At 39.9% G+C, this 17,120-nt stretch overlaps 1 protein-coding gene across 1 annotated transcript in view; it reads left to right on the top strand.

Annotated features, from left to right (window-relative positions):
- The first annotated feature begins 13,992 nt into the window (after positions 1 to 13,992).
- RRP15 (ribosomal RNA processing 15 homolog) overlaps positions 13,993 to 17,120 on the top strand; it is a 36,900-nt gene continuing 33,772 nt past the window's right edge. The window contains exon 1 of the mRNA XM_006140225.3: positions 13,993 to 14,156. Within this exon, the coding sequence (XP_006140287.1) occupies positions 14,012 to 14,156 (145 nt within the window). The 5' untranslated portion in view covers positions 13,993 to 14,011. The remainder of the gene's footprint in view (positions 14,157 to 17,120) is intronic.

A 17,120-nucleotide genomic window follows, 5' to 3' on the forward strand; every position in this document is an offset into this window, starting at 1 on the left:
TATCTTGGTCTATCTGTTTTCAGCTATATATCAAATACCTAGAGTAGCACCTAGCATATAAAAGGTATTCAACAAATATTTTTTGACTGAATAAATGTAACAAATACATAGGATAATTTTAGATTTCAGTAATGCTATGGAGATTCCTTATAATAATTATGGTTCTAAATTAACATTCCCTTTTTCCTAAAAGTCTAGATCATCTAATTTTGTAATTTCTTCTCTAACTCCCTCTTTCTCAGTTGCAGAGAACTAGGTTGTTTTTACTTTACTGACCTTAGGACTTTCATAGGATGGTAAACAAACTATTTGAAATTTGTTATTCTTCAAGTCTTTGTAAAATCATGAATTTACTCTAAGAGATTATGTGTCCTGGGTGTTTTGAGAGAGAGGAAAATACCTTTAAAAATGACAGTGGAGAACAGAGAAATTTCCTATGGACCAGGAACAGGGAGATGGATGTCATTCCAAGACTGTCGCACAAGGAGATTATCACTATGTGGAAAAAAGTCACTGTTGGCTGTCAAAACCACATTTCCCTGCAAAGATCTTCTATCCCATAAGCTGTCACAGGATTTCAGAGATGGTCAGTGACCTCATATTTACCAAGATGTTGACTGTATCTAAATTATGACCACCAACTACTAATTGATGATGACATGGACTCCATCACTATTGTATTTCCTTGTTTTGCTCAACCATCAGTCACCACCTGAAGCCTCCCAGGTCATCCACTTTCACCCAGATACTTGTCCTATACTGCTTGGAACATTTCTAATCTGATCCAATCTCTCCATTTCCTGTGCTCTCAAACCCATCGATTGGTCCTACATCAACCGAAATCCATCAACATAACATTTTCTACCTCCTCAATCTATTTTTTTTTTTTTTTTTTAGAAATCTTTTCACATTCTCATTTGACTGGAGCTTGTTTGAACTCTTTGCCAATTCACTCCCTTGTTTTGAAACCAGTTTTCACTAAAATGTCAACTCCCTACTCTCTTTGTTACGTCAGCCTCTGATCTCAGCACCTTATTCACTAAGCATATAGACACCTCTTGTCAACCTTGGAGACCTGAGCAATCACACAGACCTATGGCTATCATTCTCACTGTGTGTGCCACAAAATCAACTGGGGAGTTTTTAAAAACTCCAGTTCTTCTAGCAGTTGGCGTAATGACTATATTGCTGGATTCCATGTAGCCAACCGCAGTTTGAGTCCTGGACCCAGTGGCTTAAACTCACACCAGGTGCGTGTGTGTGCCAAGATCCTGAGAGGAGAATAGAGGAGAAGGAACTGCGGTGTGGTCATCTCCTCTGGGGGTGATTTCTCTTTCTGTCTCTGTCTCTCTCTGTCTTTCTGGCAAGCACACACTCCCTATAGCAAAAAAAACTCTCAAAAAAATCAGAAAAAAAAAAAAAAAAACCAAAGACCACCACCAACAACAACAGAAGAAACACTCCGGTTCTAAGAGCTATCCTCCGAGATTTGAAATTATTTGAGAATAGGATTTGGTTCTCAGTAGGAAGCAGATATTCCACTGAAAAGATCTTCCAACCCCACTTACCCCATGAAAGTAGGCAATAGCACTCCCATTTCCCTGCCTAGTGGTATTCAGAAGAGAACAGAGTTTTTCTGTCCACTGCCTAGTAGAAGCAAGTAGTGCTTTGATGCATCAGTTCCCTTCCTGAATGCTATCAAAGGTCATATGGGTAGCCATCTTCTGTCCTCCACTCTTCCAGACAATGTTCTGATTCCCTCACTAGAATGATGTCAGCAGAACTCAGCAGACTGTTCAGCCTCCACCCTCATCTGAAATGGAAGAGGCAGAACAAGGCAGAATGAGATGGTAGAGGTGGGGCCTGGGGTCAGTGGGGCTTTGAAATAACAAAGCACATGTCAGACCTCTACCTCACTCCTGCTTGGTAACACCTGTTTCTACTAGGAAGTGAAGTGTGTACATTTACTTGTATATAAGCAAATAGGCAGTAGAAGTCAGTGTTCTACTTTCGCTGGGGTGGGATCAGTAGGACCTAGTGGAAGACTGAACACATACACTTGCTTAGCTTTTACACTACACCTCAACAACAAAACAGATCCAGAGTCTCATAAAGTCCAAAATTTCCAATAGAATCCAAAGTCTCAAAATATAGTATCCTAACTGTTCAAAATACAGATGCCCCTAAACTTACAGTGAGGTTACATTCCACTGAACCTATCATAAGTTGAAAATACACTTACATCAAAAATACATTTAATATACCTAATGTGTTGAACATCACTGTTTAGCCTCATGTACCATGAGCATGCTCAGAACACTTACATCAGCCTACAGTTGAGCAGAATCATCTACTACAAACCCGATTTTTTAATAAATTCATTATAAATAATTTCGAATCAAAATTAAAAATTCAAAGTATGGTTTGTATTAAATGAACATTGCTTTTGCACCATTGAAAAATTAAGAAAATTAAGTCAAACAATGCTTGAGTTGTCAGAAGAGACATGACCTACTTTTGCATAGAAAACATAGAAAAGATGTGTCATGACTTTTCAGACAACTCGGTATAAGTTAGGGATATATGTACAGTAAGAAAGGAGGGGAGAGGTACAGATAAGGATAGAGGTGACAGAGATAAAGGTATAGGTATTTTGTCAGGGTCTCATTATGTTGGGATCTAATCTTCTAGTAAGCTATGATTATAGGTGTGTGCTTCCATGTATGGCATGTTTCTTAAGGTTGATCTGAGAACCAAACCCAGGCCTCCTATGTGGCTTCAAGTTCCACAGCAGCACCATATTGTTTTAATAACTGTGACTGGGCCCTGACAAAGATTTTAAAACAGCTATTTAAAAAATGTTTTTTACAAACATGTGTGAATTATCTTGAAAGAAATAATAACAGAAAATCTTAGCAGAGAAACAGAAGTTACAAAAAGAAAAAAAAAAGAGAAAACTGTAAAGTATAGAACTGAAAAATATAATAGACAAATTAAACTAGCCAGGTGGGTTCAATATTAAAGTGGAGATGACAGAAAAAAAATCAGTGAATAAATTACAGGTCAATAGAATTGACTCAGTCTGAACCATGTATTGTCTATTATAATACCTTGGGCTCTAAGTAAAGCATATAATGTAATATATTCAAAATATTATCAAGAAATCAAAATGGATTTCAAAGCAATGTTCAAGTAGTCCACAAGAAGATAAGAAAAGAGAAACAAAAAACAAAAAGTGAATAAGACAAATAATAAAATGGCAAACTTAAGCCCTTAAATTCCAATAGTTACTTTAAATATGAATGGTCTAAATAAGCCTATTGAAAGACAGAGATTGAAAGAATGTATTTAAAAACATGATCCCAAAGTATGTTTGCTACCAGAAAGTTCCTTTAAATGTAACTTTGGTAGTTGAAAAATAGAAAGATAGAAAAAGATATACCATGAAAATATTAAAGAAAACACACACTCAGGAGAGGCTTTATTAATATCAGATAAAGTAGACTTTAGAGCAAAGAAAACCACCAGAGACAAAGAATGACATTACATAGTGATAAAAATAATTAATCCACTTGGAAGATATAACTAACCTAAATGTGTACACACTAAACAACAGAGACTCAAACTATATGAAACAAAAATAGATAAATTTAAGTCAGCTTTGGGCATCTCAGTTATTCTTTCTTTCTTTCTTATTTATTTATTTATTTTTAGAGAGATTTTTGCTATAGGGCACATGTGCTCTAGAAAGACAGAGAGACGGAGTAACAGAAAACAAGAAATCATTCCCCGAAAGGGATGACCATGCTGCAATACCTTCTCCATTCTCCTCTTGGCATTTTGGGCATGCATGCACATATGCCCTACATGAGTTTCAAGCTGCTGGGTTCTGTACTGTGGTCTACTACAAGGGAGCCCAGTGGCTTAACCTTTATGCTATCTGCTTGTCCCCTCAATTATCCTTTCTCAGTCACAATTTCCTCATCTTTAAAATGAGGATATTAAACATCTAGTATATTGCCTGGCACATAGAAACTGTTCAGTAAATGAAACATTCAAAATCTTATTTTCCAAGGGTCACATGAGAAACCTGATCAAATGGTCCAACCCACCTTACTTAGTAAAGCCTCCACTGTTACCATCTCAACAGCCTGTTTCTTAAGCTACAGTCCATTAGAGCTATCGAGGTTGCTCAAATTAAGAGCTTCATGGGGATCCACAAAGTTGTCTCAGGTTGCTGGCAAACCAAGTAAGCAAAGAGCTTTATCTACTCCCAAGGAGACATAGGTGTCCAACAGGTTGTTGGCCTTAGTTGTATAGTCTCTAGTCATGACCTTATGGACTTCAGAGAGCATCATGTCTACCAAAAAGATCATGTACCACTCACAACCTTCTGAGATAGATGAGATCTTTCCTTCTTTACAGAAGAGTAAACAGAATCTCAGAGAAATTCTCAGAATTACCTAATTTATGCAAAGGGCCTGAAAGAAGACCTAACTCTAGGTCTAAGCTTTTAATGATACCATGGTGGTTGCCAAAATGAAAGGATCTGGCATTAGGTAGAATATTTACTTCAGGGCATTTGGGGAAGCTTCATGCCATTCATTTATGCATTCAATAAGTAGTTACTGAGCAGCATAAAAGCTATTCAGTTATTTTCAGGTGTTCCATACCAGCATGCATTTCTCTACACATTTGGTCCATCATATTGTTGGAAACGGAAGTTTCTAATTACTCTTTAGCTCTCTCTGCCAAGGATTTTTATCCTTCTTTATTTCACTGAACTCTCCACAAATTCCTTAGTAATCTATGTGTGAAGATATCTGCTGGACACCTCCTTGCCTTGCCTAACAAGTAAACTACCTTTTCCTTTTGTTATTGGAGTGTTTTGTTCAATTCTTTGCCCCAAACACCAAGAACCTAGATATGATTCCAGACAGTACCCTACAACAGAGAGAAAAGGGATGGGAAGAGAGAGAGAGAGAAAGAGAGAGAGAGAGAGAGAGAGAGAGAGAGAGAGAGAGAGGTATCCTCACAGAGGTATCCTCACACCATGACCTTCTTCTAGCCCCCACCAGGTAGAATCACAAGCACATGTATGTATTTGGGGTGCACAGAAAGACCAATGGATGCGAACCTGGGACTTTGCTATACGGTCTAAGCATCTCAGAACATTATGCTACTACCGTGTCACCACAGTTGGGTGGGCTTTTTTGTTTTGTTTTGTTTTTCTTTCTTTTGTTTTACTTTCCCCTCACTTATCACACTTAATTCAGCAGCTATCCTCATCTAAAATATGTTCTGGGGCCAGTAAGTGGCAGTTGGATCCCACATGGCTGACTGTATGGTCTGATTTACAGACTGACAGCTTGAAAAAACACTGTGTGTGTGTGTGTGTGTCTGTGTTTCCAAAATCTTCAAAGGAGAGAAATGGGAGAGAAAGAATTGCAGCATGACTGTCCCCCATGGGGGCGTTTTCTCACTCCCCCCTCCCCATCCTGCTATTTCTCTCTGGCAGACATATGCACCTTCTGGCAAAATAAACAAATAAGTAAATATACCATTAATATATGCATTTTAACTGATCTCCACCCTGTTGTAAACCCTAGTTTCTCACACTAGGCTTCCACAGTAACCTCCTAGGTTATTTATGAATTTAAACTCTTTCCTTTGGATTCAGTCATTATTCTGTTTGAAATAGCCTCATGGTCCCTGCTTCTCTTAGGGTAGAGTTGGATGTCCTTGCCATTGTCCACAAGGGCACACTCTGTCTCTCCCTCTTGTTCCTTTGCCTCCAGCACATTCTTTGCTTCCCCTGCTCACTGTGCTATGCTCTTGCTGGCATTTGCTCCTCAGAAGGTCTTGTTGCCCTATACAAAAATTTGTCCTGGGAACCAGCAGTTAGCGTAATGGCTATGTCGCTGGATTCCCACATGGTCGACCGTGGTTCACATCCCAGACCCGGTGGCTTGGAACTCACGCCGGGCGCGTGTGCGTGCGTGCCCAAGATCCTGAGAGGAGCATGGAGGAGAGGGGATTGCGGCGTGATCATCCCCCCTGGGGGGTGATTTCTTGCTTTCTGTCTCTCCGTCTCTCTCTGTCTGGCTGGCGAGCGCACGCGCCCTATAACGAAAACCTCTCAAAAAATTTTTTTTCTCCTTAGATTGCCACATAGTTGTCTCAATGACACCATTTAGATCCTTGGAGCATGTCTGACTCCATAAGGAATATCCACTCCAGTCACACCTTGCCCCAAACCACTCTCTGTTCCATTACTTTTTTCCATTACTCTCTGCTGCTATTTATTATTTACTTATTGTTATTTCATTCTCATAGAATATAAGCATTATAAAAACAATGATCTTATGGGAGTTGCTAAGAATCTCCAGAGCCTAAAACAGGATCTAAACAGAACAAGAAGGGCTCATTAAATGTTTGTTAAATGAATGAATCAATCAATGAATGGTGTGTCTAGGAAGGCTGGACCCTGGAAACTTGCTGCTGGACAAATAGTCATCTGTCTTGGAAGATATGGTCATTCAACTTCAGAAGAATGGAGTAAAAAGACTGAGCTCTTCTGGTCTCTTTCAGTTGTGTCTCTGGTCTACAGATACACACAGATTGGGTTCAACTGTCACAATGGGAAAGAAGTGGCAGTTCCTCATATAATTTGTGACGCACTTTCTACCAGCAGAAATGAAAGTCTGAAAGTCTGTCAGGATCAAGGGAGTCCACTTTTCTCTTTTGTTTGCTTGATCATTCAGAAATTCTGGGCAAATCTTGTCATTGCTGATGAAAACTGCCTAAGAGACTGTTAACTCCCATAGCAAGGTGAGTTTTTAATGGAAAGGTTTTATGCAAGGTGGAATATGTCTCCTTGATGCATGATAGTACCCGTCTCACTAATGCAGGCTCTGAAACCAGGAGACCAAGAGTAATTTGTTCAAATGAAATAAAGCCTATTAGTCTTGCCAGTATTCACCTGCTCCATTGTTTAACACCAACCAGATGATGTAATCTGTCCCTTTCTTGTTTACAGGGATGTTTCTAAAGAGGCAATCAAACACAGTACAAGGGGCTCAGTCTGGTTAGGGATAATGAGGCCACTGTCTGGGTCTTAATTATATCACAAGCAGGAGTTCAGTGCTAGAGGGAGTGTAGATAAAAAAGGAAGCTACTCCCCTTCTAAAGATGTTCCAAAGGATTCAGCATGTGTCTTTAAAATAAAAATTAGAAGACTTAGGAACAGCCACATGAAAAGGAAGAAGTCTGGAATGCTTGAACTTCAGAGGCAGCTTCACATTTCTTTTAGAGAAGAAAACCGCCTAGCCTGTAAAAACGGACTTCTAGCTATTTGCTCCTTAATGGAACTCAAAAGTCTTACGGCGACACACATGAAAGAGTATTATTAAAAATTTCTTTTTTCCTATGGGTCAAGATCCAGAGAAGAATGCCATACATTCATATGTTATCTAAATTCTGAGACCTCATTTCCCTCAAAGGAAAGTTATCCACTTTGCTGTGTCCAGTTACTCTACATAGAGGCAATACGTTACTCTTTCTATTCTCTCTGTCTCATCGCACTCACAAAAAGTTTTAGCATTTAGGACAAGACAAACATATTATTATCATTAATTTTAGAGTAATGTCATTAAATACCTTTGGGAGTTTTGCATTTTAGCCTTAAAGATTTTGGATGAAAGGAGAATGATTTGAGAAAACCACCTGTTTGGAAATTTATTCCATAATAGCAGAGAAATATAAGCTGAGGGTTTTACAGTTTATTTAGGCCAGGCCCCTCATTTTATTTTTTTTAAATATGAGGAAACTGAGGCAACTTTAGCTTTTTTTTGTAGAAAGATTTTTGCTATCGGTCATGTGTGCTTGCCAGAGAGACAGAGATACAGAAAAAGAGAGATCACCTTCCAGGAGGTATGGCCACTCCTCAATCCCTTCTCTTCTGTTCTCCTCTTGGGATTTTGGGCACACACACACACACACACACACACACACACACACATGTGCCTGACATGAGTTTTAAGCTGCCGGGTCTGGGACTTGAACTGCATTAACTACATGGGAGTCCAGTGACATAACCATTACGCCATCTGCTGGTCCCTTTTTATTTTTTGATTTATTTTTTAGTTACAAAAAAATTCTTAAGAAAAAAACAAAAACTGCTTCTAGGATTATGAAGGCCCTAGTCCTCTTCCCTTGAAGGCCTCCATGACACTCTATCGAAGAAGGTCTTACACATAAGAAAGGTGAATAAATGGATAAACTGAGGAGAAAATTAACCACTTACTTTTAGACATTAAATTATTTTCATTGTTTGAAATTATAAGTCTCACTGTGTTTGACACCTTTGTCAAACAAGGGTTTTTTTCCTTACATTTTATGCTAGTTTGTTAACATACATGGCAAAAAGTGAAATTACTATGTCTAATAGTAAGGTCATTTAAAAAATTCTTAATAAATTAAAAAAATGCCATGCTATTGTCCAAAAGTATATCAGGTTTCACTGTCACACTCAGGGTATGGTTGGGCTTATTTTATACTATATTCCTAAAACTGAATAAATCAAAACAAATTGCAGTAAGCCGAATAATGGCCCCCAAAGTATCCATGTTCTAATCCCTAGAAACTATGGATGTTACCTTATATAGCAAAAGGGGCTTTGTAGACGGGATTAGATTAAGGATTTTGAGATTTGGAAATTATTCTGAATCATCCAGGTAGACGCTAAATCCAATTACAAGGGTTCTTGCTGGAGGGAGACAGTGGGAGATTTCAGGAGATGTAACAATGGAAATAAGAAGTTGAGGTGAGCAAGGAAGAGATCCTGAGCCAAGCAATGCAGATGGCCTCCTGAAGCTAGGCAAGGTAAGGAAATAGATTCCTTCCTATGGCCATCAGAAAGAACTAACCTGCTGATACCTTGACTTTACCTTAGTGAAACCCATTTTGAACATCTGGCCTCCAGAACTGTTAGAGAATAAGTCTGTGTTATTTGAAACTATCAAGTATATGTTAATTTGTTACAGTAGCCGAAAGAGACTAATACAAAAGGCAAGCCTCTAAATACACATGACCTTGTCAGTGAAACTGTACAGTTTTGATACACTTGGTCTACATTTATATTTAGTTTATGTACTTTCTTGTTTGTAATAATTTTATACCAGCTATATTAAGGCATAATTGACTTATAATAAACTGTGCATATTAAAGTGTGTTATTTGATACATTTTAACACATACAAACACAGAAACTATCACCATAATCTAGATAATAAACATATTCATTCCTTCAGAAAAGTTTCCTGGTGTCTCTTGATAAGCTCACAGCTTCACTGCCTTATAGTTTGTTTTGTATTTAATTCTGGATTTAATTTTAGAGTAAGATGTTAGGCTTTAGTTTCTTTTTCTCCCTAAGTCATCAATTTTATAAAAGCAATTTTTGTAAAACATTTCATTTTTAATAACTCCTTTACAATGTTTGAAGATGTTACGTATTCTAGGATTCACTTCCTCTCCAATTTTTTTCTTTTGATCTGTATACATTAATTTATTGTAGCTTATAGTATATTCTAATACCCGAATGGGCAAGTTTGCCTCAAGGTTTTTTTCTTAAATAATATTCTTTGCTTACTTTTTATATTAGAATTAATTTACCAAGACCTCACCCTCTACTCCTCCCTTCCCAAAATTAATTCAGATGGAATTTTCATTGAAATAAACATCTTTAGGGACTAGCAGTTAGCATAACAGCCATGCTGCTGGATTCCCATGTAGTCAACCGTGGTTCAAGTCCCGGACCCGGCGGCTTAAACATACGCCAGGCACGTGTGCGTGCATGCCCAAGATCCCGAGAGGAGATTGGAGGAGAAGGGATTGTGGTGTGGTCATCCCCCTTGAGGGGGGTAATTTCTCACTTTCTGTCTCTCTGTCTCTGTCTTTCTGGCATGCTCATGCTCCCTGTAGCAAAAAGATCTCCAAAAAAAAAGAAAGAAAGAAAGAAAGAAAGAAAGAAAGAAAGAAAGAAAAACATCTTTAGAACAGTTGGTCTGTCATATGGGAATATGGGATACTATTTTTTTTAAGTTTTCCTTTACATCTCTCATTATAGTGCCAAATTAATTGTATGTTTCCGATTCTTTTACCTCTGGGCCCACAGTAGAATTTAACATCAGTAGTAATCTCTTCTTTTAGGAAATTTACCTTAAGTGTTTAGGGACATAGCTCTTCTCATAACTCTGCCCTGTTCCCTCATTTCCTTCTTGTCAATAGGACCCCTGAAATTCTCTATGACCCTGTAAACTTTTTGTTCTCTTTACTCTCTCCCTTCATAGATTCCTCTCCATGTAGGAAACCTCAAGAACTATCATGTAACCAGAATTTTTTTCCAGAATCCGTGTATTTGCCTTGTACTCATGTCTTCTCAAAGTAGCACCCCCCTGCTCTGTGCAATTCCCCGCTCTTTAATCTGACCCATAGCCATTAACTGAGCCCTCTCCAATTCACTTGCATCAGCCATTCTGCAACAAATCACCCAGAAGAAAAATATTTTATCATTATTCTGCTGTAAATACTGGCATGCTGACAGGGAACACTCATCTGAATCTCCCCTCTTCCTTCCAAAAAAGAGGAACTTCCTGGGGCATAGGAACAGTGCTGTGAGCATTCAGGGAGAGTATGTAGATGCTGATAATATTTCCATGACAACACTGTTTCTAGCTGTCACTCAGGGAAAATCGAGAGATAAAAACTGCTTAATAATTTGAATAGAACAGTTTAGCATGAAGAATTATTAACTGTAACAGGGAACTGGAGTAGCAAGGCACTGGCAAAGTGAAAGAATGTAGTCTTTTTTTTGGAGAGATTTTTTTGCTATTAGGGCACGTGTTCTTGCCAGACAGACAGAGAGAGAGAAACAGAAAGTGAGAAATCACCCCCCAGGGGGCATGGTCACACCGCAATCCCTTCTCCTCCATTCTCCTCTCGGGATCTTGGGCATGCACACACACGCGCCCAGCGTGAGTTTTAAGCCACCGGGTTCAGGACGCATACTGTGGTCGACTACGTGAGAGTCCAGCGACATAGCCATTATGCTAACTGCTGGTTCCCAAAGAATGTAGTCTTAATAATATCAGTTATAAGCAGGAGTGGGCTGAAATACAGGACTTAGAAAGAGGCCCATCCTCTATCCACAGCTGAGATCCAGTTCTTGTGGATGCTGTGACTGTGGGTCGTTGGATGGCAGGCAGAGGAGTTGATACGGTCCTGTCTATTGGAGTTTAAAAAATCCTCCTTCCAGAGCTTTCTGGAAATCAGTGCCCTTCAAGGCACTGGGAAAGCTGCGGATGGGCAGGTGTCCTGCTAGAGACACTCTGCTATGAAAGTATGTAAGGAGGTTGCTGGGGACGGCTCCTGGGTGGGAAGGTGCTTCTGGCCACTGTGCATTGCAGGAGCCAATGTTGAAAAAGCCACCTGAACACCAGGAGTCCGTGGCAAGAGAAGTTTGCACAGAAGCCCTAAAAGAGAAGCACACCTGGAGGAATGCCCTTTCTTTTTATCATGTCACCCTACTGCCCTCTACTGACACAGCTTAACATCTGGCTGGTGGAGGAAGGAAACATAAAGAAACCAGCTCCATTTTCATAGAACAGCCAAAAAGGATGAATTTGGAACTGAGAAACAATAATCTGGCAACTAGCACAGGTTTGTTTATAAAATGTCACAAAAACATGTAGGTGACTTCAGTTATTTCCATCATACAATGCACATTGTAGTTGAATCTTACCTATTATTTTGGTTCATGGTCAAGGGCAGGAATTTTCTCATTATGAATCCCAGTGCTTGCCAGAAATTTCCATTGTTTATTCTTATTACATTCTTGCTAAGTAATGAAGTACAATAGTTCGAGTCAGCAGTGTAGGTCATGGCTAAGTAGGTCCCAGAGTAGAATGCTTAAGTCTGAATGTGATTCTGTCACCTACTGGTTGTATGAGCTTACAGTTACTTTCTGTTTCCTCCTCTATGAAATAGGAACAATATTTAACCCGCTGGCTTATTGAAGAGGTTAAATTGGTTAAGACAGGTATTTCTTACTTGGCAGCAATCCATTTCTGAAACTAAGACTTCTAGATAAAAACATGGAGTCTACTTTGTATTATTTTGAAAAGAAGAAAAATTTGAATGTGTAACACATCAACCTATCTTCCACTCAGGTACCTTAACTACAATAAAACACACTAAAATTCATATATATATATATATGAATGAAGATGCAAAATGCTGAAAATATCACTTTTTCATCACCGAGTAATATTATAAATAGTGCTTCATATGCAGAAACACCTTTTCTATTGCAATAACTCCCCCCCCACACACTTGTGTCCTTCTCTACAATTTTATTTTCCTTAATTACGTTTATTTTAATTAATTGTTAATTGCCAAAGGATGCATGCATTCACTGGAAAGACACAGAGAGGTAGGGAGAGGGAGAGAGGGAAAAAGAACCCCCTCTCAATGGGGCAGAGTCATGCCTCCATCCTGTTGGGATTTAGGACACACGTGCACACATGGTCAGTGTGTTTCTCTAGCCTCCAGGGCCAGGATTTAAACCGCGGTTGTCCATGTGGGATTTGGTTTCCTTAACCACCAGGTTCTTTAATGCTTTTTCTTAAAGGAGTTGGGAAAACACTGAGGAAAAACTATAACATTAGGCAAAAATATAGGTCAAATAGGAGATAGCCAGAAAAAGGTTCAGAAAAAGGATGCTGTGGCAATGAAAGGTCCATAGTGTGCAGGATGGTGAGAGCTTCTGGGCACCAGCAATATCCTAAGGTGTACTCCTTTTGTTGACAATAATTGCACTTGTGAAAGGCTTACATAGAATCTCATCTTTCAACATCCATACTGGATGTGCACTTCTCCTGTGCATTTTATTTATTTTTTAAAGTGTTGACTTTTTAGGATGTAAATACATATATATTTTTCTTACCTAAATGTCAACTGGAATATGTCAAAATGTGAGATTCATATTCTTTTAGAAATTTTGGCTATTTAAACCAAGACTTTACAGTGAAAACTTAGGTAAAGCCTTAGACTATCCCTAGCTAATAAAACACAATGTAAAGGTTTTTCATATGATTGGGCCGATTCAATGGCCTTGTCAATAGCTGTATTGTCATTTATTCATTCATTCCTTCCAGAAAAAACGTGTTTCGAACTTTTACTAGCGTTCAAGTCCCTTGATATCCTGGGAGGTGCAATTATGAGAGACAGGGTCATTCACTTTCAGGAGTAGCACTGTATGGGGGCAAAACGGGGGTGGGCTGTGGGAGCTGCTGAGCTGGGCCCTGAAGACATGTGAGGAAAGCTGACTTCAGGGAGAAGGTGGCCCCAGCAGGTAGGCGGGAACCTCTCGCAGAAACAGGGAGATTACCACCCTCGTCTGCAGCGCACGGAACCCCGTAACCCCGGGACCCAGGGAAGAAAGTGGGAGTCCATTCAGCTTGATCTGGTAAAGTCTTAAAAAAAGATTTCCAGTGTCCCATTGAGCAACTTTGGCAGTGGTAGTGGGAAGGAGATGTCATTATCATATTCTAATTAATTATCGACTCCGAGCTCCTCTTCCTTCGCTTCCTAGCTGCGGCGCATTCGGAGGGACCCCCAAGGGGCATTTGTGGGGTGCCTAAACCCACATTAAATAAGGTCGCAGATGAGGGAAGCGGCCAGGGCAGGAAAGGGGACCAGGTGGAACAGCAGACCAGAGTACAGGGCGAGCGGGCCAAGAAGTCGGCTCAAACCGTGCAGACACAGTTAGTCCCGGATCCGACTTCCGGTAAAGACACCCGGCAGCTCCGCCCTCTCACCAGTCGGTTCAGAGGCTTTCGCTGTGAACTCTGGGCTCCAGGACCCCGCCCCGGAACCCGGTGTCGTAGGAACTGCGGAAGTTTCTTTGGTTGCCACCCGACGCAACTCTCAGGTGACGCTTCCGGTTAGGGAAAATGGCCGCGGCCGTTCGGGACTCACGTGTGAATGCGGGCAAAAAGCTGAAAAATTCTCTGAAGAAGAAGAAGAAGATGAAAATGGTAGCCAAGGCTGTAGCATCGGAGCTAGAAGATGAGGTTAAAAACGATTCCGACCATGGAGGTAATGTACGAGTGCTGAGTTTTATCGACTGGGTTTCTGGGAAGCAGGAGATGCGCTTGTGTTTGAGGCTGGCCCTTAAGAGTTTTATCTCGGTGTGACGTCGGATAGGTGACTTAGGCTCAGTGAGAAGGCTAGGGGAAGTGGTTTTCCGGATACGGTGTCAAACGTAATCTTGAGTTTATATATATATACACGCACACGTGTGTGTGTGTACATATGTATGTGTGTATACATGTATGTGTGTATATATGCATACATGTATATGTGTGTATATCTCTATATATTTACCAGAGTCGTCGTTAGTAAGACTAGCGAAACTGCTGTTGCCACCAAGAAACTTAGAGTAGCAAAAGGTGAAAAGAATAGGGTTATTTGAAATTACAGAAGTGGGATAGATTTCATAGGGAGCGAGGAGCAAAAGACAAAGATGTCAGGGGGAAAAGGGTGGTGTACTTGACATTTTCTGTGTGGTAGCTGCCGTGCTTGTGTTTGGGAGTTAGACCAGATGGTAATGAATGAAAGAAGAGTAGGTAGTTAAAGTGGACAAAATAAAAGTAGCATTTGATAACTATCCCAAAGGCTCTTGATAAAGGAAGTGCGTATTTGGAAGCTTTCAGCCATCACATGTTTATACTGCCACTCTACCCATCAGTCTTGGTAACAGCTTTTTATGTTACAAGGAATTGCAGACAATTCCTGACTTATGACTGGTTATTGCTCCTTTCACTGGCTAATACCCAGAAAACAGAATTACTCCTTTGTAATATATGTCTAATCATGTCATTTTTCTGTTCAACATGGTCCAGAGGTTTCCTGTCTTAGGGTGCTATCCAAAATCTTTAGCCTGTTGGGTCTGACTCAGGTCTGACAACCTGAGTTCTCATATGTTGCTCTCTCCCTCACTTACTACTAACTGTAATCTACCCATACTGATATCTTTGTGGTTTACTTAACACATCAAACATGCTTCCACACTAGGGCTTCTGCATTTCCTGGCTTCACCTCCTAGAATACTCCTCAGATGCTTGCATCTCTCTGCTTCATTCAGTTTCTGATTTAATGCCTTGTCAGAGAGACTTGTCTGTGATCATCCTGTCTGCTGTACCTCTGCTACTGTTCTTGCCTTACTGCCTTCACTTTTTGACTTCTTACCCTGCTTTGACTTTTTTTCTCAGCACTTCTGAAACTGACTGACGTAGATATGTTTGCTGTGTGTCCCTCCCAAATGGAATGTATGTTCAATGGAAGTAGAGGCTGCTGTATCCCTAGTGCCTCCCATGTTTCATAGAAAGTCTTTCACATATATTTAAGAAAATGTATAAATTTGGATTTCCAGGATCAAAAAGAAACTGTAATATGCTACTACAGTCCCTAGATGGAGTCCTCATCCTCTGCCAGAGGAATTAGAGAAAACAAACTGTTGATTAGGAACTAGAACTCTGATATTTCTTGAACCTAATAGATTAGTTAAAGCATTATTGTCCAAAAAAGAAACACTACTACATTTTGAAGGAAAATGTCATTACTACTAATAAATGTTAATGGAAATGGAATTTGTTTATTGAAGTACTAATTCCAAGTTGGAACTGCTCTGATTTCTCAGTGCATTATTAGAAATACTGATTAGATTTTAGTTTATTTTGCTATTATAGATTGGTGCATTATGCATCAAGAAGACTTTTGGCTAACATGGAAACCTAAGAATCCACTTCAGTTCAATGAAAATTGTCTTCTGTTATGTTCTAGTTATCCTCTAGGTGTAGAAGATACAAAGGATGAATAAGTTCTTGCTTTAGAATGAGCAGTTTTAGGGACAACAGATTAAATGCAGGACTTTAATACAATATATGGAGTATTATTAAAAGGTAGCTATCAGGCCAGCAGGTGGCCTGGAGATTTAATTGGCTGGATCTCACATGGCCAATTATGCAGTTCACGTCTCAGACCTGGTGACTGTGGAATGCATGGTAGGTGTGTGTGTGTGTGTGTGTACTCATAATCTTGAGAGGAAAATGGAGGAAAAGGATTGCAGCGCGACCATCTCCCTTGAGCGATAATTTCTCACCCCCACCTCTGGTGAGTGTAAGTGCCCTATAGCAAAAAGAAAAGAAAAAGAAAAATAGGCAGGGTATGTGTGTGTGTGTGTACTCAAAATCCTGAAAGGAGAAATGGGCAAAGGAGTATGGCTTAACCCTCCCCCATTGGGGGATGGAATGCTTCCCCACCTCCTCATCTCTCTTTAGCAAGTACACATACCCTCAGTTATCAAAATCATGGTCCAATTCAAGAATTCTAAGGATGGAGATAATTCCATATCCTTTGGAACCCAGCCTACTCAGCCTAGGTATTGCTCCCATCCATCTTACACATTTTACTCACAGTATACTAATATATTTTAACTTGTCTCTCAGAGATGTAAGTTTTCCAAATGCTGGAACTATTTAACTATATTCTATATTTTGTTTGTTTTCATAGGATCTTGTACCTTTTTTTTTTTTTTTTTTTTTTTTGAGAGGTTTTTACTGTAGAGCCTGTGTACTCAGAGGAGACAGAGACATAGAAAGAGAGAAATCACCCCCCAGGGCAGGATGGCCAAGCTGCATTCCCTTCTTCTCCATCCTCCTCTCTGGATCTTGGGCATGTATGCACATGCACCTGGTGTGAATTTGAAGCAGCCAGGTCTGGGATAGTGGTTGACCATGTGGGAGTCCAACAACATAACCATTATGCCATCTGCTGGCCCAATTCTTTCATAGTTTTGTTGGTCTGTAAATCTGCTTGTTAAACATATGAATAAAGTGACATTTTGTCTAGGCCTTAAAAAGATGAGTAGGGGGAACCAGCAGTTAGCGTAATGGCTATGTTGCTGGACTCCCACGTAGTCGACCACGGCTCGCGTCTCAGACCCGGTGGCTTAAAACTCACGCCGGGTGCGTGTGCGTGCGTGCCCAAGATCCCGAGAGG

The sequence above is a fragment of the Tupaia chinensis genome, unplaced genomic scaffold, assembly GCF_000334495.1.
Source record: "Tupaia chinensis unplaced genomic scaffold, TupChi_1.0 Scaffold000026_1, whole genome shotgun sequence".
NCBI classification, from domain to species: Eukaryota; Metazoa; Chordata; class Mammalia; order Scandentia; family Tupaiidae; genus Tupaia; species Tupaia belangeri.